This window comes from Mercenaria mercenaria, chromosome 7 (assembly GCF_021730395.1).
Source record: "Mercenaria mercenaria strain notata chromosome 7, MADL_Memer_1, whole genome shotgun sequence".
NCBI lineage: Eukaryota > Metazoa > Mollusca > Bivalvia > Venerida > Veneridae > Mercenaria > Mercenaria mercenaria.
The window spans coordinates 10,793,625-10,818,460 of record NC_069367.1 but is presented as its reverse complement, the minus strand read 5'-3'; the positions used below and the strand labels follow the sequence as shown (position 1 = coordinate 10,818,460).

The 24,836-nt window shown below is 32.8% G+C and overlaps 2 protein-coding genes across 2 annotated transcripts; both read left to right on the top strand.

The window, feature by feature from the left end:
• Positions 1 to 5,921: 5,921 nt before the first annotated feature.
• LOC128558768 (uncharacterized) lies at positions 5,922 to 9,668 on the top strand. Its single transcript, XM_053548982.1, has 4 exons — positions 5,922 to 6,043; positions 6,206 to 6,285; positions 6,945 to 7,181; positions 8,037 to 9,668. Exons 1-4 carry the CDS (start codon positions 5,991 to 5,993, stop codon positions 8,087 to 8,089), a joined length of 423 nt encoding a protein of 140 aa, XP_053404957.1. The 5' UTR covers positions 5,922 to 5,990; the 3' UTR covers positions 8,090 to 9,668.
• Positions 9,669 to 16,520: 6,852 nt separating this feature from the next.
• On the top strand, positions 16,521 to 24,343 carry LOC128558429 (uncharacterized). The gene is made up of 6 exons (XM_053547554.1): positions 16,521 to 16,678; positions 19,285 to 19,450; positions 20,743 to 20,870; positions 21,046 to 21,125; positions 21,544 to 21,777; positions 24,203 to 24,343. The coding sequence occupies exons 2-6, from the start codon at positions 19,289 to 19,291 to the stop codon at positions 24,208 to 24,210; spliced, it is 612 nt and encodes a 203-aa protein (XP_053403529.1). The 5' UTR covers positions 16,521 to 16,678; positions 19,285 to 19,288; the 3' UTR covers positions 24,211 to 24,343.
• Positions 24,344 to 24,836: the final 493 nt, after the last annotated feature.

Below are 24,836 nucleotides of genomic sequence, written 5' to 3'. Positions count from 1 at the left end.
ACATGGTTTACATAGACTTATATAGGGAAAAACTTTGAAAATCTTCTTGTCCAAACCACAAAGACTATGGCTTTGATATTTTGTCATGTAGCATCATCTAGTGGTTCTCTACCAAGTTTGTTCAAATTATCCCTCTAGGGTCAAATATGGCCCCGCCCCAGGGGTCATATGGTTCATATAGACTTAAACATGTTATATAGGGAAAACCTTGGAATCTTCATGTCCATAACTTAAATCATTCAAATTTGGACCACATGTATAGTTTTGAATGGCAAGATGACCCTTGACATGAGTTGACCTTGATCTTAACCTAGTGACCTACTTTCACATTTCTGTAGCTACAGCCTTCAAATTTGGACCATATGCAAAGGTTTGTGTACCGAAAAATCTTTGACCTTGTTATTGACCTAGCGACCTACTTTCACATTTTTGAAGGTACAGGCTTCAAATCTGGATCACATGCACAGTTTTTTGTTCAAAAAAAAAATTGACCTTGATTTTAATTTAGTGACCTACTTTCACATTTCTCAAGATACAGCCTTCAAATTTGAACCACGAGCATAGTTTTATGTACTGAAATGAACTTTGATCTTGAGATTGACCTAGTGACCTACTTTCACATATCTGAAGGTACAGGCTTCGAATTTGAACCACTTGCATAGTTATGTGTTTCGATATAATATTTGACCTTGATTTTGACCTAGTGACCTACTTTCACATTTCTCTAGCTACAGGCTTCAAATTTGGACCGCATGCATATTTTTGTGTTCTGAATTGAAATTTGACATTGATTTTTACCTATAACCTACTTTCACATTTCTCAAGCTACAACCTCCAAATTTGAAGCACATGCAAAGTTCTGTCTACCGAAATAAACTTTGACCTTGAAATTGATCTCGTGACCTACGTTCACTTTTCTCAAGCCACAGCTTTCAAATTTGGACCACATACACATTGTTTTGTACCAAAATGGAATTTTACCTTGATTTTGACCTTGAGCTGGTCTTGAAATTTGGAACATTCTAAAATGGCTCAGTGGATGGCGCCAAGATCACTCTGTAATCTCTTGTTAGGTTAATAGGTTAAAGGTCAAAGTCAGATGTAACCAGAATGGTAGAACTTTTGTTTACAGTGAAAATATAATTTCTGTTCCTTGTGCAATTACTGAATGCATCAAGGGGGGCATTTCGTGTTCGACGAGCTCTTGTCTCATTTCATATGAACGTATGACAGAATAAGGATACAATATGACAATATGTACGAGGCTTTTACATGTGTTTATATTACAAAATAATGAGAGAGAAAAGAAGAAACAAATATTCTTCTAGCATTTTACAAAACAGTACATATGTATAGATACTATTACACGTGTAGTATTACGTAGTTCAAATCAATACGGCAAAAATAAATATGAAGTTGATTATCTTAAGATCTAATTATTATGGCAAATTTCCATGGCCCTTAATTTGATATACTATTAAAATATTACGAACCCATTAAAATTGAATCTGGCATATTTAATGAGACCATTAATCAATTTTTTAATAATTAACGGGCATTAACAGAGTATTAAAAGAATTAATGGCCCCATTAGTTCTTACTAATTAATGGGGATTTAAGGGGTATTTTCTTAATGGCACATTAATTTCATGCCAATTAAATATTTTCACGGAGTTTTAAGGAGCCTGTTAACTTATTTTAACCGTTTATTTTAAGTAGCTTTTCATGGCCATCAAAGTCATTTTAACAAGGTATATTTTACCAGGGTTTTAATATACATATTTCATGGGTTTTTAATGTATGGCGTTAAAACTATGATCATGAAAATCCCATTAAATAGTAAAAACTAATGGGTGAATTTTAATGGTGACCTGTTAAAACTCTGTTTAAAACGTTTGAAAAAAATAAGGCCAATTTCATGACCCTTTTAATGGCATGTGCATGCAGTAGTGAATTCGTGAAGTGGAAATCGTGAAATGAGGAAGCAGAAATCGTGAATTCGTGAATTCACGAAGGAGAAATCGTGAAGATGAAGATGAAGTGTCATCACAAAATGACTGCTATTTCGCTGTAGTAGAATCAGGTTTTCTTATTATAGCTTCAGAAATGGAAGAAATATAGCTCTGTCTAGGGAGAGATTATGCCAAGATTAGTTCGAACTCCTGTTTAGGAGACTTAGTCAAATTGTCATAAACAAAATAGAAAAACATTATCAGAAATGGAAAGATATCCTATCCTATGCAGTCGTTTTAAATTAAATATTATAAAAAACAAAAACAAAACTTAAAGAGTTGCGGTAGATGTATCTTCTTTTCTTTTTTTGTAATTCTTTTTTCATTATCCTTATACCTGCTGATATCTGCATATGCATATTTTTGTGAATACAGTCGTGTGTGAGTGTGTGGGTGTGTGCATATGCATAATTATATGTATGGATGTGTGTATGTTTTTATATTGCTGTTGTTTTTGTTCAGGTATACATGTGTGTGTGTGTGGAAAATGAAAATATTTCTTTGTGAACATAGAGAAATAAAAATATTTAATAAAAAAAAAAACAAAATAAACAGTCAACATATTTGTTGCTATGCAGTTTGTTGTGGGATCATTTCATCTACGTGAAAGATAAAGGATATAACAGGAAACGGGATGAAAGACACAGTTTCAAAACGATTCAGATATCGCGAAATGAAATGGTTTTTAAAAGGACAGAACATGAAGTTTTCTGTGCTTTAGAATAGACATAATTTTCTATTTACCACACTTGTTTCTTCAACTCATTCAAATTAATGGTTTTATGGAAATGTACTGGATGAACTGGTACATGTACACAAGGAACCGTTTTATCTAGACAATACATTATGTTTTGTACGGAATATATTCAAAATACATTTAGCGAACTATTAATCGGACGGGATAAACCTAGTAAAGGTACAACATATACTACGAAATGTACCAGACAAACTTGTAAATGAACATAACAAGCTGCTTTGTCTAAACGATAAATTGTGATTTGTATCCAATATATTGGAAAATGCACATGACCAACTAATAATTGGACAACTGAAACAATCAAATGTATATCACAGACTAAGAAATGAACTGAACAGCGAGTGAATTTAAATAACAAATTTCTTTATCTACAAGACAAATTATAATTTGTACCGACTAGGTTGGAAAACTTATAATCATCATGTCAGGACAGTATGCATGCGTTCCATATAAATACATCTAAATATGTGTTGTGCTGTGTTTTGATCATAGGCAGTTACATAAACAATAATATAATTGTACGTATTTGAAATCCTCTTCCTGAAATAGTGGAAATGCAACAACTTGGTTGATATCTTCATCCAAGGATTTAAGTTCATGCAAAAGTGCCCTGTTGTGATGGTGTGTTATGACACAGAGATGACATTATTACCAGAGCCCATCTACATATTTTTCTGCTGGCTATAGTTCTCATAGAATACATGTACATATATCTTCGTCGTGTATAAATATATTAAAACATGGTCATTCTTTATATTATTAGTAAATTAGTGTTTAGAAGTAGGTCGCCATCAATACTAAAATGTGTTACATATAATGCTAGGTACTATTATTTGTCACCTCCGTGGAAGTTGCCTGTTGCTAACAATGTCTTAAATAAACATTCTCAAATTATACAAAAGTTAATTACAAAACACTCGATTTTATAACAAAAACGTAGATGATTTATATGAAATTTCGGTAATTATCAAATATGCAATAGTCTAAAGTATGCTATTTTTATACTTGGTTGGTCACATGCTCTAATGCTTGTAATAATTACCTTCATCACATAATATGTTTTGTTGCAATGGTGATTTTATAATGTTTGCAAAAACAACTAGTGTAAGGGCTATAGATAAATACATATTCACACTGAAACGTAACAAAGCTTATCAAAATTCTGCCCTAGTACATTTTGATAAATGAATGTTATTTAAATACGTAAACGATGTGTCTAGCTTCGATTTGTATGCATCTAAATGTATTTCATCTTTACATTTAAGTTTTGGTTTTTATTTGCATAATTATGTATCATTACTGTTTAGCCTGATTTGAATTTAAATAAATGTAATTGGCGATTGGTTTTGCCTTTGCGACCAGTGCAGACCAAGATCAGCCTGCACATCCGTGAAGGCTGATCATGGTCTGAACTGTTCGCTATTCAGTTGGTAAATTTTCACCGAACATCCCTTCGAATAATAAATGGTATTGCCCAAACTGAATGATGGAACAGTCCATTTTACAAAATTTAGCAGGCTAAGGGTTAAACAATTTAATAAGAGTGATACGTTGTCATAAACTGCACCTATCTTGTAAGTAGAACAGCAACAAAAAACAGTTCTTGCATTTTGTAATATTCAGGAAAAATAGACGTGATTGTGAAAGAAAATCCCACGATTCAGGTAATATTTTTGCTCATTATTTCATTATTTCTTGACTGTTTTGAATGAGTTAAAAAGACGATTTTCGACTAGTGAATGGTACTGAAACATCACTCGAGTAGGGCACTATTGGCTTAAAAGGTCACGTTTCTAGATTCAAGCCAAATTTATAAAAACGTACTATTGATAAATAAAAAGTGGAAGCAATGGACATTACAAATCAAAAAGTGAAGCAATGATTGTTTTTAATACAAATGGAAAGTAATGGGATTGTAAACAAAAGCAGAAAGCAATGCAATGTGAATGTAACTACAAAGTGAAAGAAGGAATGGGAGCAACTGAATTGTGAGTACAAAGTGGAAGCACAGATTGTCAAAAAAGTGGAGGCAATGAGAATGTCAATTCAAAGTGAAATCCATTTAATTTTCATTATTTGTTTCTTAAATCTGCTTTTTTATTTCAAAGCAATCTCGAATGTACAAAGTTGAAGAGAGTGTTTTAATGAAGAAAAACCTTACAGTACACTAAAAACTTCAATTAATTATTTTATTAAATGCTAGTGTATCCGCAAGGAACTAAAAGGTACCACTAGTTAGTTATGAATCGGTGTTGCACAATGAGAGAGGGTTTGAGGTTATGGAGCCTGCATATCACAGGAACTGCCAAAAGACAAAATTAAAAAGCAGGCACCATATCCAAGGGGTGATTAAGCAATACCCATAGCCATGAAAGCGGGAGTATTTGAACCACCCAGGCCGAAATGTTCATACTGAGAAACTAAACAGTACCAGTAACACGACATAAAAGTCGTCCTGAACGATCTGAGGAGATCGAAATATAACAGCCCTGATTGAATGTACGGGGAGACTTTTTACGGCCGCCACACGGCACAAACAACGCAGTCTTGTAAACGGTTTGTCCTATTTGGAAATGATTTCACAGAAATATTCCTTCGGTGACGGTTTACCTTCGGTAACGGTTTACCATAAGAAGTCATATTAGTCAGACTCGTCAAAACAAACAAAGCGACCAAAGCTAAAATTGAAAACAAAAACGCCAACTACTAAAACACAGGTCCAAATTTGATACAAATCAGTTTAACGTCGTACCTTCACAATTATTGTGATATTGCAACTTTTCTGCTTCGATCCAATGTGGGCATTATTTCATCACAGGCACATTGGTGGAACCACCGACCTTTCGTAAGCCAGCTGGATGGATTCCTCACATGAAGAATTCAACGCCCCGAGTAGGGCTCGAACCAACATCGGAGAGGGACAATTAATTTGAAATCTGCGACCTTAACCACCCGGCCATGGAGGCCCCTCATATTGCTTAGTTTTGCTATATACTCATATAATGCCATTTAAATTTTCTTTTAGAAAACGGACTTTGAGCAAAACGTACTAAATGAATCACAAGATACAGACTCATGTAATTTCTCTGTAGACAGATTTGCATGAAGATTGTTGTAAAAAGTGTTCAAATTAAATTACATTTCAGACACTTGGTCCTTGGTTTTACCAGTTTCATATAGATCCTTGTAGTTGGGCCGTAGCTGAGGAGTTCACAAATTATATGCAGGTTCGAGAACTACAAGGAAACAACATTTTATTACATGAAACAATGAGGTAGGTTTATGTGAAACATGATACAAACATTAACATGGACTTTTTAAGTAAAAAGAACAACAATGACAAATTGCGAAATAAAAAGTCTTTGACATTATCTGTACATGTAGCAAACAGAATTTTCATAAAATACAATTAAGTCTTATTTGTTTTTCTTTTCAGAAGCCATGACCTGTGTAATACCGTTACATCAATAGTTATTGTCAGAGGGCCTGGTGTTTTTATGGGCAAAGATCTTGTTGGTTAAGATTTATTGACTTCATTTCAGTTTATAAGTCATTAATCATTTTCCTTTCCCGATTCATATGTACGTGACGGGTTAACGTAAGGTGTTTAGTAAACTCTCATGCCTAAAGTTTCGAACATGTGTAATTGCCTTCTGAACAATACACAAACATTATTGTACAATGTTACTCCGACTGTTGAACCAAAATGTACATCATAACATCTTTTAAAAAAAATCGCAAAGCAATAAAATTGTTAACAGAGGAGAAAACTATAATTATCAAAGAGGCTGATAAAGGCGGTGGAATAGTCATTATTAACACAGATTACGTCCCTTTGTGTCATGCTTTTTATAAAATTGTAATGTTGAGGTATACCAGTATGCGATGTGCATATGTACCCGTTTGTAATGAAGTAGTCATGAAGTTAAGATCTGGCTGCCACGTATAGCTTGGTAATTCAGGCAGTGTGGCTGCCCATGTCTTCGATATTCATTGTCACCTGTCGATCCTATCATAACGGGAGAGCCTGGCTATAACGTGGCAAGCACATGATGGAATTTTACAAAACCTGCATGTCAAAACCGGGGCACAACGTATCGGTTAAAACATGACACTATGACTGGGGCAGATGTGTTATCTTGTATTGATTGCCATATTTTTGTCTCAATGTTTAGGTAATAACTGGAGTGGTAAGATAATCTTGGTTGCAACGGACTATACAAGCTTTGCTATAAATTGGGGATGCACAAAGTGGTCAGTATTTAATGATGGACTATGTGAAGATCCTTCTGTATATGTAAAGACTAGAGAACTAAACCCAATTCCGAAAGTACTGAGACGCATAGAAACGGTTCTGCAAAATACGTGGGGAATCTCTGTTAACCAACTGAGGAGGATATCTAATGATAAACGTAAGTCGATCTTGTACAACACGTGTTATTTATACGAAAACAGTAGAACAATAAAAGTTTCTAATTCTATTGAATAAAAAATAAGAAACTTTGATGCATCAATCCACATAAGAACTAGATGTGTGTCCAAACTGTACACGCTTTTATGTCAGAATGTTTATAATAATGTCTTTAAAGATGTTTGCAACACACACTTTTAAGAACTCTATGTGCATTTTTCACTTAGTCAAGGGTCATAGCTTCGGCCTGGTTGAGTAAAATCCCAAAGAGAAGACCTGATGCAAAACTGCATAGACTTTTAAACAATCTTCTAATGTTTTATAACTCAAGGTCAAGTACATTTCAACATAAATTAAGCATAAACTTTTATTGTTTGATCAAATAAAGAGCAATAACTCCATGCAACGAGAAAATAAGAACAAACTAGATCCCAGCGGGCAACATGTCGAGCCCACCCTTTAATCCCTAACGGTGATCTTGACCTTTTTAGACAGAAGCCTGGTGTTTGCATATGGCACCCGTCTTATTGAAATAAACATTAATGTAAAATATAAACAAGATTCCTAATTGCATGTCAAAGTTATGGGCCGGACAAAATCTGACATGACCTTTGACCTCCAATATTATTTTTGTTTTGCTGTTTTCGTTGAAAACAACACATTTCTAATGTTACAAAATAAATTATTTACAAGATGCAATGAAATTATAATTAATTTTTTAGTTCATTGTTCGTTGCGCAGATTTCAGGTGCAATTGAACCATACTAAACGTATCTCTAACTAAAAGTAACAAAGATGAGATGTTCTACATGTGACGTCAAACGTCATTTTGTTTTGTTTTCTCTTTTGTATTCAGCTTGCTCAACTGGAGGCTCCTCTTGGATAAAAAAGAACGGGAACGTTGGCTAAGAATGTCAGTATTTGAAGCGTAAAAACAGCTACAAATAAAAGAGCAGTGGTTGAACATAAAAGACACAAGATACAAATATTAAAGAATTAACGACTGCTTCATTATTTTATTCAAGTAACCCGGTACCAGGCATTTTATATTAACAGGCTGAGTAGCATCTTGCATACAACGCAACCATTGTTCATAATTATATTGTTACAAATGCCTCATCGACATTACTCGGTATCATCTCCAGTCGAACCACTTTCGAAGCAAGGCATGCATTTTCAAATTTAATATACGCATCACAATTATCTGTACATGTTTTCTTATATTGAGTTTAGATTAATACACAATGTAAATATTCATAGTTCCACTGCTTACTCAATTTGGTTTTGGCATATACTTTCTAAAACGATGATATACATAGAATTTACCCTGACTACGCCGCCTATTACAATTTTCGAACAGCATTGACTCCTTTCAGTACCTTGAACAATATCTCTCCTTCTAGGCATATAATAAGTTATAGACAATACTGATCAATGAACACGTGAATACATGATCATTTTCCTCACTCCATTTGCAAATTTTATATACACGTGTCTAACAATCATTTTGAGGAAGAATACCAGATGCATTCGAACTTTTTAAAAGTTTACCTAACGGCGTTGTGCTGTAGCAGCCGAACATCTTATTGCACTGTCAAAGTGAAGTAGTTAATCAACATTTATTTGAACGCTACACAATTTTACTACATTAGAGACGATTTGCGGTAAATTATTGATTTTTGGCATTAAGTGTATAAATGGTGGATAGATTTGTTTGTTGTTAATTGTTATTTAAAGCGTTTCCTCTTCTAAAGGTAACAATAATATTGTTTGTAATTAAGAAATTATTATCGAGCACCAGATAATTAAGTTTTCATAAGCATATGGTTTTATTGGTAAGTTTGATGTGTAAACTACTTTTTTATATGACCGACAGTTTGTGATCAAAGGAGGTCTAGCAGTAAGTGTTGTTTTGTTTCAAACAAATCCTTTATTAGTGCAAACAATAAATTTTTCTGGTTTTTGTTGAATATTAAAGCAGTTATATGGAAATATAAATTTAAAAGACATAATTAAACGACATAAAATTCCTCGATACATTACACATTTTGACCTTACGTGTGTGTTGGACGACTTCCCCCAATATTAACACCACCCAACTACTGAGATCACTTCTAAAAGAAACCGTCGGTGGTCTTATTAGCGGGGTTCTACTGTACATGTGTGGCTAGATGTTCTGTTGACGGAACACAAAATTTTATCGCAAAATAACTTTAATTCGAGTAAGCTTGCTTTAATATAAAAGTGATTGCAGTGCCAAGAAATCAATTTTTCAGAGGTCGAATTATTTCAGTTTTGATTGCTGAATTGCATTTGTTCATGCCATGTGTTCGCCCAAAATAGTGTCAGGAGAGGAATCTTCGCGTGTCTTCTACCTCTAAAATTGACCACGGAGAGAACTAACAGACAGAGCATCACTGCCTGTCGTATTCACTCAATAGGTCACGTCTAGTAGTTCAACAAAGACATAAGGCGAGCGGTTGTATTATGTTAAAAGGTTTCGACATTTCAACATGGAAGTCATGGGCACGTTCCCAACTGGGGTCATGACCCTATCTACTCATATCACACCATAACTGGTTTTTGCAGAAAACGGTCTCGAGAGCTTTAACCTTGCATTAACCTTAAATAATCATTGTAATTCATGTGTGCATTAACGCGAAAGATTAATGTACATTTTTGAATTACCCTTTGAAGATATGAATGTAATTTCCTTCTCTGCAGGATTTTTACGGATGTAAATATGCTTCTTTTGTAATTTTTAAAATATACTAATAAGATATTGCTCTGATTTGTATTTACATTTATCAAATTGAAACAGACGTCGGAAGATAAACCAATTTCAAATGGCACTTTTAAGCTTGTTGAAATTAGATCACAAATAAATCGAGAAATCGATTATATCTAATTTCAAGATCACTTTGACCTTGTCCCTTACATATGCCCATTGCACAGGCTTGTTAGTCCCAACAAAAACTGGTATGTTGATCACAGACAACACTAATACAAAGATGAACAGCAGTCAGTCGAAATAACGATTTCTTAAGCTATTTATCATATTTTCAGCCTCATTGACCTTTGATCTACTAACCAATGGAATTGCAGGGACCTTAAGGTAATTATCTTATCAAATTTGTATATAGTAGGCAATGTGCTTTTATGTCATGAAACAACTATAGCTCGCTGTAACTTTGACCTTTAACCTGTCGAGCTCCAAAACAATAGAGACCATAAACTATCCGAATAAAATCATTCTTTTAAGTTTGGCTGCCGGATAAATTATTTCTATCTATAAAGCAGAGACACGTGTGCGTCTCAATGAAACTGCGATCTCAACCACTAACCTGCTGACTCCGAAATTACCAACCACATTCAATCATCATACGAAGGTGACTTTTGTAGACCCAAAATATAATAGGTAAGGTAGATTTCTCTGAAGCACAGAGCGTCAGAGCCACGGATTTGCAAAGTAGGCCGACAACAAAAAGAATCTACGGAAAAATACTACAGACGGGTTGCTTTAAAAATCCAACAACCTTATTTCAATTTAATGCAAAATATAGGAAATGGGGAGAAAGGGGTAGGGGGTAAAAAGTTGGGGTCGGCGTAGCAGAAGGTGGAACAAGGATTAATATTCAAAAGAAAATGCTACGTTCCTTAATCACAGATACCCTACAACGTAAACAGCAGCGCAGACACTCATGTACAAAAGACAAACACACATACACACATAACTAGCTTACATAGATAAACAGACAAGTAAGATATAAAAACACTGTAGGGCAGCGACCAAGATACTAAGACGCACAAGCACACAAATGCACACACATAAGCAGAAGAAAAAAACGACAATCGGGCACCGCCTACGGATTTCTGCAGCCAAAATTAAAGTGGGTACAATAACATACTCATACTGAAAGGAGGAGTAAGGAGAAAGAAACACTAACAACAAACAAGATAACATACGCAACACAAAATACAAGACAGACAGAAAACAAATTGAAAATCGGGGCCCCGCTTTGGAACGGTCAGTAACTTATCTTAAGTAATCAAGGGGTTTAAACGCGTTTAGGGTATGCCAACCTCGCACTAACCCTATTTTCAACAAGTTAGACAACCCAATGTAAATAAAATCATTCCCCGCTGAGAAAGGATCTTACATTAGTGAAAACATATACCAGATCATATTAAGTAAAACATAACACTACAGTTAATCTAAGGTATCATTACACCAATTTTCTCAACAATTTGTCTGAAGTCAGAGCGCCAAGAGCCTAACTTTTAAGGGCACGACTAAGGAAACTGCAAGACAAAATTCAACTCCCTCTGTCCATTTATGTAGGATTTAGGAGAAAAGCATCAACGAGTGTAGCGATTAATATCTGATTAAAACCATTGAATGAAGTATTGCCATGCAATACAAAGTCCCTTACTGGAAGGCACCTAATTTTCTCTACTGCAGTAAAACATAATGAACTGATATATGTCAATGATGTATAAACAATACTGTACTATATATATGAAACCGGTTGAGTTCTTTTTTTTATTAATTATTGGACAGAATCTAAATAAACCGCATATGTAATATTAGTGGATCTCATTCACTTTCTTCTTTTTCCCTGTATTCATATCCGTATTGTTGAATTACAATACTTTTGGGATATATATATATATCAAATAAATAAAATGACTTCACATGCCTTTCCAACAGTATTTAATTATAAAAATACAAACTAGTTTCGCCTATCGGCTCATCAGTGTACATACAATGTACCTGTTATTAGGCATGTTTATATAATCATATTTTAACATGTTTACAAATTACTCAAGGAAAACCCTTAAACAACTTTATTACAAAAAAACTTAGGAAGAACTAATTTTAAATGACACATAACTGGTATTTCAGTTTTATATGTCAGTTTAGTTTGATGTCCAATATATAATATATACAACTATTTCCCCGTTTTTTTATTTTCTCATTTCAATACAACTATAAAACAAACAAAATAACATGTGCACTTTTTTGTTTAGTTTAGTCTTTTCCATTACTCAATGAAGTAAATAGTCCTGTATACAATTGCCTACTTGAAAAAATGGAAATCGAGCAACACATTGTATGTATTGGACTATTTTTATGGTCACATGTCTGATTATATTATCATGCCAGAGCTTATCTTTCACGAAATCTAAAATTAGATATTTGATCTTTATTTATTTACATTCGCTGCTTAAAATGTTCATATCTCGTACAAAAGCGGAATAATGAAAGAGTACGTTATGTATGGAATATCGTTATGCCACTCAATTTAAAAATAGATATTTTTCTTTCTTTAGTGACACTTGATGGCCGGTACACATTGCATATGTCAAGTTCAAGCAGTTGACACCGTTGCCCTGTCGTCTGCAGTCCACAATCGTAAACATTTTTAAATAATTATAACCGTTATTACGTAATAAGGTTTCTGAAACACTGATTCCAACACTGTTTTGGTTATTAAATTGATTTTACGATTTACTTCTTTAAAAAATATAATGTGTTCGTTATAAAATCCCGTTTTTTTTTATCTAAAATCTTTGACTTTAATAGAACGGAAACTATGATTCATAAGCGAGTTTTATAATACATGTTTCAATAATTTTTTTGTTTGAAAACAATATCAAAGGCTTTCTTCTTATCAGCATTTATATTTTTAGTTATATAAATCGTTGTTTATTGTCTCATTAAATGCCGAAAATGATCGACGTTTCAATCGTTACTTCACATATATTAAGCATAAGGTAAAGATACAACAAGTGTTGTAAATACATGACAGTGTTCAAGATAGATTGTTCTTTTTTAACAGATTAAAGAATGATCAAAATGCAAATTTGAAATATAAAGATTTAATTTGAAGTACTTATTGCCATTCAGAAATGTTAATTGAATTTACAAAATGACACGACAGCCATAAATCATTAACGTGGTGAAATCGTAGTAGGTTTATGAGTGCTTGAAATTAATGCAGTATGGGACAGTAGTACGCATGCGTATGCTCTACATATATGAGGAAATCTTGTCCGTTTTGAAACATTTATACTTCAATATCTATTTAAAACGTTTATGCATAATTTAAGATTTGGCGAGCTGGCTTCTTAATAATTACTTGCTTTATAAAGTAACGTCATCTTAAATACGTTTATGTATTGTTTGAAAGAAACATGGCTGAGACTGGGGCTGTAACGAATACACTAAGGGTCAAATATGATAAATATGACGAATACAGGGTGACGAATACTAATATTTATTCATGAATATGAATTCTGTACTACAAGATCACTAATATTATTAATTATTTCTTTAGAACTAACTATTTCATAAATATTATTTTTATTATTTTATGAGCAACGTTGGACTTTTGTACTCTTTCTTTTTATTTTTGAGAGAAATTATTTTTAGTCTAAAATATGTGGGGAAGTCCTTTTAATACAGGACTGACGTTGGAAATGTAACGCAGAAATCATATAGTGCCATTTGTACCTAAACATTACATGTTGATTAATGATTTTTGTTCATGTCTCTAGGTAATGATTTTTAATGATCTTTATGTTATTGACATACTTTAAATCAAGGAATATATTTTCAGTTATAATGCATTTAGGTAGAAGGCAGTTTAGAACAAAATTGCATTAACTCCCTTAACTCCCTTAAAAATCGTTTGACATCTTGAGACATTAGTTTGCATCGTTTTCTTCTGTACATTTTTGTAAACTGCAGTCTTCGTCCAGACTTTTCCTGTGAAACAGCTGTATCAATTTCTATTAAATCAAATGATTTCATCCCCTAGTAAGAAGATTGTAAAATAAAATGTAATGGAAAAGATGTCCAACCATTTATTTATTACTGTTTGCACTTTCACATCATTGAAAACGTAATCGAATTCACACTTACCTAGATTAATACGTAACAAAGGGTTATTTAAAACTGGAAATTAATTCAGTTTATATTTATTATATTTTATTGTCTGACGCTGTGATGCTCCAGCTTGTCTGGATCCATGCTGGTCACAAAGCCACTATGTTGGTTTTCTCATGGCATGGCTCAAATCATAATTATAAACAAACGTGTAAATTTTTTTAATAGATATCAAGATATGTATATTTACGTAAATGTTAGCAGAATTACATACATTTTCATAAAGTGACAGCTTTCAATCATGTTTGTTCAAAATGCAAATTAAATTTGATTATGACATTTAAATATATGAGGTGATAAATCACAATGTCAAATTTACATAGATAATGATAAAATATAAAGTTATATGCACCAAAACATTTTCTATTACCTAAAAAAAACATTGCATAAAGTTATCATTATTATTTCATTACAGTACAGATGTTCAGAAGTAGGGTATTTAAAGCACTACATACATCTTTCAAATTTGAGACAAACTTCGATTTAAAGAGAAGTTTGTACAATAAGAAAAATGTACGACATTGTCATTATTTAATATTATTGAAATCACCACACTGTATTGATGTAATAAGTAAAATGACGAAAATCGGGATCGATCCTTCTACGGTAACATGCGATATATACCTATTGAAATATACTATCGAATTAAAAAATGTGAAAAAATGTGATCTTCTGGCAAGTGCACAGAACGTCTGACGTTGGAGTTTTTGGAAGACTACGCTTTTCCCTGTGCGTATTAAGCGTTCACATAACTTGTCCGAATCGCAACGTTTTGCACATCAGTACAAATATGTGCAATATTGTTTTTTTATTCCCAAATCTACCATTGAAATGATACAAACGCATATTTCTGGGTAAACTGATGGACTGTAACGATTCCCGATTAAGGCATTGCGTTATTTTATATTACATAAAGGGAACGAATGATGATGCTCCTTCTTATACTCGACTAATTTGTTGTGTTATTGATGTTTTTAATCTCTTTTTAGCTTGAACATTTCCGGTTGGTTGGTTCTAATACTCTTGCTTACATAGTTTTTGATATTGTATAATCAACCCTTGCATATGGTACCTGCTTTGCATATTTTTTTTAATTTTGTCTTGGCGGTTTCTGTAATGCATGTATATAGTCTCCGTTACCTTCGAGATCCACATTCTAAGTTCCAGTTTATGGTTTTGGCCATTATTTTTACCTTGGACCATACGCCGTACATTATGAAATTTCACACTTAGTCTAATGTATCGAAAAGGTACAATATGCACCGCCGTTTGAACACATCTGCGGATGGCTTTAAATTGTTTTGCTACATATAAAGAATTCTGCTCAACCCAAGACTAGGGGGCATTTGCGGTAGCATGCATTTCCATTACCTCCATGAACCGAGCCTGCAACATTTATGTCATGTTGATCAAGCTGTAAAGATTTCACTTTTTAATTTCATTAATGGTATAGTCTCTTGTCGTCGTTTCTGATCATATACTCCATCCAATACTTGCGTCAAATAAACGATTTGCATTGGTAATAGTTCACGTGATTTTATGAACCCTCTTGAACAGACGATGCTATTATCTTGGCTGGTGGAGTTCTATGCTTTCCATGCACTCTCATAAAGATTTCAAGATTGTTTTATAAAAAATGTAAACTGTTATAGAATAAATTACAAAGACAATACTGATTTGCTACGACTCTATAGTGCACTTACAGCTGCCAAATAGTGACACTCATAATATCAAACCATTGTTTCACAAGTTACAATAATTCTTCTTTTAAATATATTTGCTGTACTTTGTTAATTTATTATTTGGAAACTTCGAAAATGCTTTTACTGATTTGGATTTGTATATACAGTGATTCTGTGAATCTTGGACTGTGGTAAATTTTCTGCATTAAATTTGTTCAAAAGCATTGCAACGGTTTACTACAATCTGCAAGTATTTATGGGTATTTGTATGAATATCTTAGGTTAATAAGTTTGTACCACTGGTTATTTTCAGCATACTCCCTTTTTATGGATATTATAAAAAAAAAATATTGTTTTCACCTTACATATGTTGGTTAGTGCATGTAAGACATTACATGCTGAAACTGTTTTGTGGAAGTCAATGGCCAGCCTCTGCACCATAAGGTCTTGTTAAAACATGTTTACCTTTAATTATAATAAGATGAAAGAGGCAATGGAAACACACATTATACCAGGTCCTGTCAATTATGACAGAAAATTATCATATCTAAAGACATTTTCAAGGAAATAACAAATAGCTCTTTGTGAGCTTTGACATTAAACGTATACATATGCAAGGCAATCGAACTTATTTTTGTCAACTGTTTGATGTTATGTCGTGGGGATGTAACTGTTTCCTGTCAAGGCTTAGAAATAGCAGTCGAATTTAGGTTTATTAATTGAATACAAACTTTATCTTATATTTAAATCGTTTATTTTACCCTCAGGCTGATTTAATATTGTCCCTATATAAATCAGCTATTCACTGCCCTGATCTATTGCGGATAAGGAGCCTTGAAGAAACGATTGCTTACAGGATAGAAGGTATGTCGATTCTTTCAAAACTAAACTTTTAAACTTATTAACATTTCTAATGAAAATATTTGCTGTAGTTTGAAAATTACTGTTTGAAAATAATAAAAAACTTTTGATACTCGGATTTTTAATTATATACAGTGATTATGTATCATCTGGGACTCTGGCCACAGTGTAATAGAAGAACTTTAGCTGAAATTCTAGCTACACATGTAATACCAAGTCATTATTTGATCAACTTTTTCACTAACAAAGCATATCCCTGATATAAAATAATATTTACATTATACATCATTCGAAAGGACTTTGAGAGTGGTACTGGGATTTTTTTCACTTTTTAAAAAAATCTTGATTACTTTTGAATTTATCAATTTATTAGAGTGAGCGATTTAGTTGGATTCCTGTATATTAAAGTGTTGCTTGAAACAGTTAATTTTAGTTCAATTATGTCCTTATTTGTTTATTTGTTAAAAAGATTTTAGTATATCTTTTTTATGCATATATAATATTTCCATGCAATAATCTTGAATAAACACCACACACACACGCACACGCACGCACCACGCACGCACCACTCACGCACACGCACACGCACACGCACACACACACACACACACACACGCACACACACGCACGCAAATAAAAAAGAAAAGAAAACGCTTTCTCTGAACTTGTGACTGAATTTTAACAATGATGAGAAAATTATACTTTTGGCCACATAAGCAGTTTCTAGAGCATGATGGACAACATTAAACCAAATTGTAACAACAAAAGCAGCAGCGTGTCCGAAATATCAAATATCAAAATGCATGCATAAACATTGCTGAGTGTGAAAGCAACGTTTTAATCCGTTTTGTTTTCGTGATTTGATTTATCAATGGTGCATATCTTTTTTAATGTCTACAAAAGTTTTTGCATTTTCAAGATATCTTTATTATTATTATTATTATTATTTACCAGATTTTTATAGTGCTCTTTTCATCTATATAATAAACGTTCAAAAGCGCTACAAACTACATATCACACAATGATATGGACACATAATACAACACAAAAAATATATCAACAGTAAAAGGTATTTAGCCCGAATCAGGTTTTACTCTACATTTAAATTGTACTATATATCTTAAAGAACAATAAACAACAGTAAGTAATTTCCATTTCAAAGTCATGTAACAGCTTGTTTTCCAGTGCAAAGTTAGTTTCAATAAACCTTGAAGAAAAAGTGTGCTTTTAATGATCTTTTGAAAGCATCTAATCTTTTAGCGTCCCTAATGCTAGCCGGAAGAGTATTCCATAACTTCGGCGCAGCTGATGAAAAACTACGATCACCGTACCTCACAGTTTTGCTTTTTGGAACAACTAGTTTATAGTTAAAACTTTATAGATGTGAACTTTATTGTGGTAGAAATATATATCTTTCAATTTTACGGTAGAATGTTTAGGACATGCACTTATTAATCTTATGTTATATTATCTTTAGCGTTCGATGTAATATATTCTATGCTCAAGATAAGATGTCATGCGCTCAAAATTAGATGTCGTGTTCTCGAGATAAGATATAGTGATCTCAAAATTAGATGTCGTGCCCTTGAACTAAGGAACTAAGATATCAATAAGAAATATGTTCTGTTCTCGAAATAATAGGTATGATATCTTCTTAAAACAAAAGAGCCTCGATTGCTTTAGGCAATACCTTGGTTCAACTGCTCGGAGAGATATAAATACACATGTCGACACTAGTCACTGCCATTAGCGACCAATCGTTTTCACAAATTAGGTAATGTGAAAAGTCTATGTATAAAGCGTCCATGAAGATTATTTTAAATGCATTGTTTTGACAAAACATAAAGAAAATAAGCTACGGTCGTGTTAGCCCTCCTTTTTCCTTTATAAAAAATTACATGATATTGACATATTTGGTAGAGAGCTACACAAAGAATATTTACGTATGATTATTCAAGAATCAAACAGGTATGTTTTCAAACGAAATAACTTCAAAAAAGGCAGAATATTTCGTAGTTGACCTTAAGTAAGACAAAATAAGCCTGCTCACGGTTTACACGACTTAAAAATGTTTGGAAATATAAAATATTTATCTAAGACCCATTGTACAAAGTCCTGACCGCTAATGGGAGTTGTTTTCACATTTTAAGCTGTGAAACTTGGTGATCGATCCAAGACCATCGCAAGTTTAGCTTTCTGTAAACACTAGTCAACGCCCTATTTATTAGGCACATGTTCAACATAACTGAAACTGAAAGGTCTGGTTTACCAACATCCAGGTAGGGAAACAGAAAACAATAGTCTATTTAGGCTTATATAATGCAATTACTGGTTCTCAACTTAAAGTTACTTGAACAGAAAGCAAAGTGAAGACAAACTGCCATGGCATTCGAAAAAATGTTGTTCTTTATTCTTGTTGTTGTTTTTGAGAAAAAAAACTACCGTAATACATACACATCGGAAAAAATACTTGTTATAACGCAGCTGAAGTGAATAAATATCTGAATTAAAACAAGATATTATGTTACCTTAAAATGCTGTAAAAAGATTTAGTCGTTTTAGGTAATGCATTTTATTTGCATAAACTTATGCAAAAAGTTTTTTGACAGGAAGATGCTAAAAGTTTTGATTGTTCTTGCTGCTGTCGCATTATCTAATGGGCAGCTTCAGCCGGGTAAGAAATTGCCACCGTTTGCGTCCAGCATGTATTCGGGAAATGTAAAAGAAAGAATAAAGATACCACCTACACCAATGCCAGGCTTCAATGTTTTACGGGTAAGTGTATGATTGAAAGACGTCAAGCTCTCTTTTTACTTATTTTTTTTTTATAAATTCAAATCAGATGACGAGGAAATGTCTTTTAGTTTTTACAATGAATATAACAATTATTATCTCAGTTTCTTCTTTTTTGCAAGCACATTGCGATCTGATACAATAACAATTAACACACTACATTTAACACGTAATTATACAGAGCTCTTTTTCACAGTTTAAATTTTGATCTGGGGCCGTATTCATAAAGCATCTTAAGTATAAGTATAAGAAATTGATTATTTACTTAAGTATTACTTAGGTAAGAAATTTAATTTACTTAACTATATTTGTTATTCATAAAACAACTTAATAAGTAATTTTTGGCTTTTATTGTGGACGAAAACATTAAAAGAAAACAACATTAATTTCAGACAGATACAACATGCACAATTATGTTTAAAGTGCTTTATCTGAAAAACAACATTTTAATCGTACTCAAGAAGCCATTTTGTTTTCTGACTTAAGTATTTTCTTACGTATCTTAAGTTTAAGCTGTTTTATAAATAGGACTTAAGTTTTTTACTTAGACTTAAGCTGAAATCACCACAGACTTAAGTAAAATCTTCAACTTAAGTCAAAACTTATATTTAAGATGCTTTACGAATATGACCCCTGATGTTTAACCTTGTCAGTTTTTATTTTATTTATTAATTCTAAAATGTGTGGATTTATAGTATTACAATTTCACAAATTTTGACGTTTACTCAATTGACTATTGTTTTTTTCCGTGTAAGGATTTGTGTTATGTAAAATATACCTCACACAGCGACTTTATTCGTCTATCGAAAAACAAATTTCTTTTCTTCTTTGTTTTGTCAAAACTGCTGTTGTGTTGTGATATAAATGTGAGAGTTCAAATGTTGAACACAAAATTCAAGAAAACAGAATATTCGTTGTGAATTAGTTTGACACATTTACTCAACCATTAACTCCACAAATTTTGTCGACGGAGGTTAGTACTTACGCTGCTAAATATCTATAATTAACTTGTCCATTTTTCAATTTGGACAATACCATTAACTGTTGAAAGGGTTGCTTACTAAAAACGATATTGGCTGAATGGCGAACAGGGCAGACCATGATCAGGCTGCACGGATGGGCAGACTCGTGTCCAACATGATTAAGGTTTGAGTTCACAGTATCCCTTTATTATTACTAGAGAAAATATAATTTGTCATGCGAGAAATCTCTTTTTACAGCAAGCTCTTTACATAGATGTGACTCGAGATCGTAGTTTATACATTTCTTTTCAGTGGGTCGGGAAGTGGTTTTTCCAGTTTCATAAACCCTCATATAGCTGGGCTGTTTCGGAAGAGTTCACAGATTACGAAAAGGTTTTTGAATTACAGGGAAACGACCTTATAAACCATGAACGGATGAGGTAAATTTATCTGACAAAGATTTTCCGAAAATTTAAAACCTAATCAGTCTATAAGAGAGATAATGTGTGTAAATGCAAGTTGTTCCAAAATAACTGTATAGATAAAACTTTATCTTGAAATGACTTGAATTTGTTTTGTTTATTGGCGTAATGATTAAGTATGTTTTCCTTGTAGAAACTATGGCGTGTGCAATTCCGTTACGTCAGTATGGCACATTAAAGGTCCTGGGTATTTTGAAGGCATAGACACTGTAGGTAAGAATTTATCTATAATATTTCATTAACTAAGGAATTACACCACGAGGCATCATCGATTCTCACTACAATATTTAACCTATCCACAGAAACAAGTATTGTTAGATTTGAAAAGTGCAATGTCGCTCCGATATTACAATACCCAGTGCCTTCAGACTAATCTGTCTAAGTTTAAAGCATCAGTCTGCAGTCGTGATCGTTTATTCACATACTATGACATTTATATATCTTAAACATATATATAGCTTGATATGAAGAGTACACAAAATAGACCAGTTACTAGGTAATTTGGAATGTGTATACACCCAACTGTTCCGTTTTTCTCAATTTCTCAATTTTGTAAAAAAATGGGGACGCGACAATTTTTTGTTCAGCTGGCAATCTTTTTTTTTTGGTTACACAGATTTTATATTTTTAGGAGACAACTGGTCTGGCAAAATTATCGTTGTTGATACAGACTATACTGGTTTTTATATAACATGGGGATGCACCAAATGGTCGGTTTTCAGTGACAGATGTGAAGATCCTGGTGTTTACGTTCTAACAAGACAACTTACACCGGACCCGACAGTACTGAGACGTATAGAATTGGCCCTCCAGAATACATTTGGTATTTCAGTAAACCAGCTGATTAGAATACCTCATGGAAAACGTAAGTATCTTTGAGAACAATTAATTACGTGAAGTTCTATCTTTGTAAAAAATTAAATTCCAGAAGCCAATGTGTAGAGCAAAAAAAACTGATGCGTATTAAATCAAACATTTATTACAGTTTAATATGGCAGTTTCGTTTATAACACAAAGAAGTGCAGTTTTTCCACTCAAATAGGGTATGTTTTGCTATCTAAGCAAAATGAACATACTTTACGTTAAAATCTTATCATGAGCTCTTCACTTTTAATAAATAATAGTAGTGTGGCGTTTTAAAAGTTTGAGTGTATATAAAAAGGGATGACATTTGTGAATGAACACTAGTATGCAATGTAATTGTTAAACATATTAAATTTATCAGCATCAACGACAAATACTACTCCCACACGATAATTTAAACGACAGCATGTTTTTATTAGTGTTTGATTGTTATGGTTCTCATGCATCGATGAACTCAAAAAGGTTGTCATTTAGGCGTAAAAACATTGTTTGTTTTCGGTATCCCGACCTACCCTAAATTTTTCGCTCGACCCTAGATGTTTTATGGCCTTTGAGAATATGTTTTTCAACTTTTTAACAAAAAGGTGCAAAACTGCAGTGTTTAAACATCGCCAGTGATGTTAGAAATCCACTAACTGATTCCCTAAAGACACAATCCCCCTACTTGTATTCAATTTTTTACACAAAAATAATTTCCGAAAAGTCACCCTTAATAAAAAAAAAATAAAAATAATAATAATAAATAAATAAATAAAAAAAAAATTCCGACCTACCTACCCTAATATTTTTGAGCATGTTACCGGAAACAAACAATGAATTTTTAGGCCTTATAGGAGTTAAGTGCATACTGTAACGATATACAAACATAATTTCTGTATTGAAACGAAATCATATATATCAAACATGTTATCGTTTGAGTTATCTTGTTGGATTTATATTCCTACCTATAATTTTGATAAACATATTTACTTTGGCATCTGCTTTAACATTTTGGCTGAAAATAATGTAATGTGTAACAGAATTTGTAAACAAAAGAATTACGACAAGTTAAAGACACATATCACCGACGCATATATTTCAAATGTCAAACCGATTGCTATAATAACCTAATGCTCGATGTATTTTTTTACAATTTCTCTAACTGTTAATGTTATAATGTAGGATGAACTTTTTGATTTGCAGCAGAAATGTGCACTAGATTTTCACTTGGAGGTTTTCTTAATGCTTAATATCTGCGATCGACAAACCTTTTCGATCTATTAATTTTTCGTTCGTCAAATAAAAAAGATAGAGTCGTACGATGACATTTTGCTAGACTGATTTCAAAGATATGGACCAAAGTTTTCATACTGGAAATCTATAGGAAAATCACAAGTTGATAACATCATTTTCTCACAGTCGTAAATAAACATAGCGTCTATAATATTGCTAAATAACATATGTAGGTCTTCGATATTTGCCCTTAATTTGCACATTTCACGTCAATTTTCAGGTATAATTTGGAATTGTTTCACGTTTTAGTATCATACTTAACTGTTAAAAGATAGTAGTTTGCCGTTTTTTATAAATTTATTCACGGCTTGCCAGGAATTCATGACACGATTTTCATTTCCGTATATGGAGCCCAGGCTTTATTGTTTTCCGAAACAGTGACGTTACGCAATTACTTCCGGGTTATTGAAACGAACAGAACTACCTTGATTAGATAATGATGCAGACTGATGTCTATTTTGGAATAGTTAAATAATTGCCCATTGATATCCCTGATGATATTGATAAATGTTGCCCTCGGCCTATCAGTTTACTGGAACATTTTTATGTAGTTTCCGTTGCATCGGGAAAAAAGATTAAAATTTTCCCAAACACCTTTGAAACTGATTTATTAGACAACATCAGTGTACAATTTTACAAATAATAGCCATGAAACACTACAAAAGCTGGCCAAGAACCTAAACAAATAAAAAAATATTATAATTTCGAAAGATGTTGCCTTTACATCTGGGAGAGCGATATCAATATTCTCCATATATCCTTGCTGGTTACGCTATATAAAAACATGATAAGTTCGGCTTTTAGAGAAAAATGTTCATATCAAACGGAAAGTCTTAAACATTTTTAAACATCAACACGCTTTTATATGATTTGAAAAGTATTTTAATCTTATAATATTATTATCATTTAACACTATATAGGCCATCATTTTACTGATGAGCTTGTTGAAGTAATTCCCTTGAAAAAAATATGAGCAAATTATCTGTACAGGATGCGAAAGCATAAGAAATGAACTTTGAGTCCACATGTTTGTTACAGTGACGTCAGTGGTTATTACATTAGATACACTATATTAAGTTATACAAGAACTAATCAATTCATTTGGCGTTAGGTACTTGTACTAATTTATTGTTTTGTTTTCTTTTTGCATTAAGGTTGCTAACAGGGAGGAAAAAAGATCGAATGATTATGAAGATAACATAAGCGGATGGAATGAAGCAAAAACACAAAGACAATCTTCGATCATAAAAGTTAGAGAAATTAATCAATGCAAAAATAAAATGTCAATAATTGTTTTTTGTCTATGTCTGATCTCATACTGAGGGCATTATGTATATATTGTGTATGTCGAGCTTAAATCACATCCTGGTAAATCATCTTGCAAGTTATTGTTGATGTTGATATGGATAAGTATATGATTTATTGAGATTGACCTAATGTTATATTTGAAAATATGAAAAATAACTATGTATATGTAGTAAACCCCAGTCCCGGGGTTAAATTGTTCAACGAATCATTTGTTTCAGGTGGGGAAATGAACTTCTTAAAGCAGCATGCCCCCAGATTTGGCTAAAAAATAATCTTTCTTTCAAAGTGAGGTTTTGGTCATATTATGGTTATTAGAATATGAATTTTTGTTTCTAAAATATTTAAAAAATTCCAAATCAAGAAAAAAAGAGGACCGCGTCGTGAATCGAACCCCGGAACGCCACGACGATAAAGACATTTCCCGTCGTCGTAACCAATAGCTCTATAGCTGAAGTAGTGAAGAATGACTTCAAAATATAG

What these genes read in the sequence shown, in the direction of transcription:
- LOC128558429 (XM_053547554.1), top strand. Translation starts at nt 19,289, where the DNA reads ATGCTAAAAGTTTTGATTGTTCTTGCTGCTGTCGCATTATCTAATGGG. An exon ending in ATAAACCATGAACGGATGAG is followed by an intron (nt 20,871 to 21,045) that starts GTAAATTTATCT and finishes TTTTCCTTGTAG; the next exon opens with AAACTATGGCGTGTGCAATT. An exon ending in TGAAGGCATAGACACTGTAG is followed by an intron (nt 21,126 to 21,543) that starts GTAAGAATTTAT and finishes TTATATTTTTAG; the next exon opens with GAGACAACTGGTCTGGCAAA.
- LOC128558768 (XM_053548982.1), top strand. Translation starts at nt 5,991, where the DNA reads ATGCAGGTTCGAGAACTACAAGGAAACAACATTTTATTACATGAAACA. An exon ending in TATGGGCAAAGATCTTGTTG is followed by an intron (nt 6,286 to 6,944) that starts GTTAAGATTTAT and finishes CTCAATGTTTAG; the next exon opens with GTAATAACTGGAGTGGTAAG. An exon ending in GAGGATATCTAATGATAAAC is followed by an intron (nt 7,182 to 8,036) that starts GTAAGTCGATCT and finishes TTTTGTATTCAG; the next exon opens with CTTGCTCAACTGGAGGCTCC.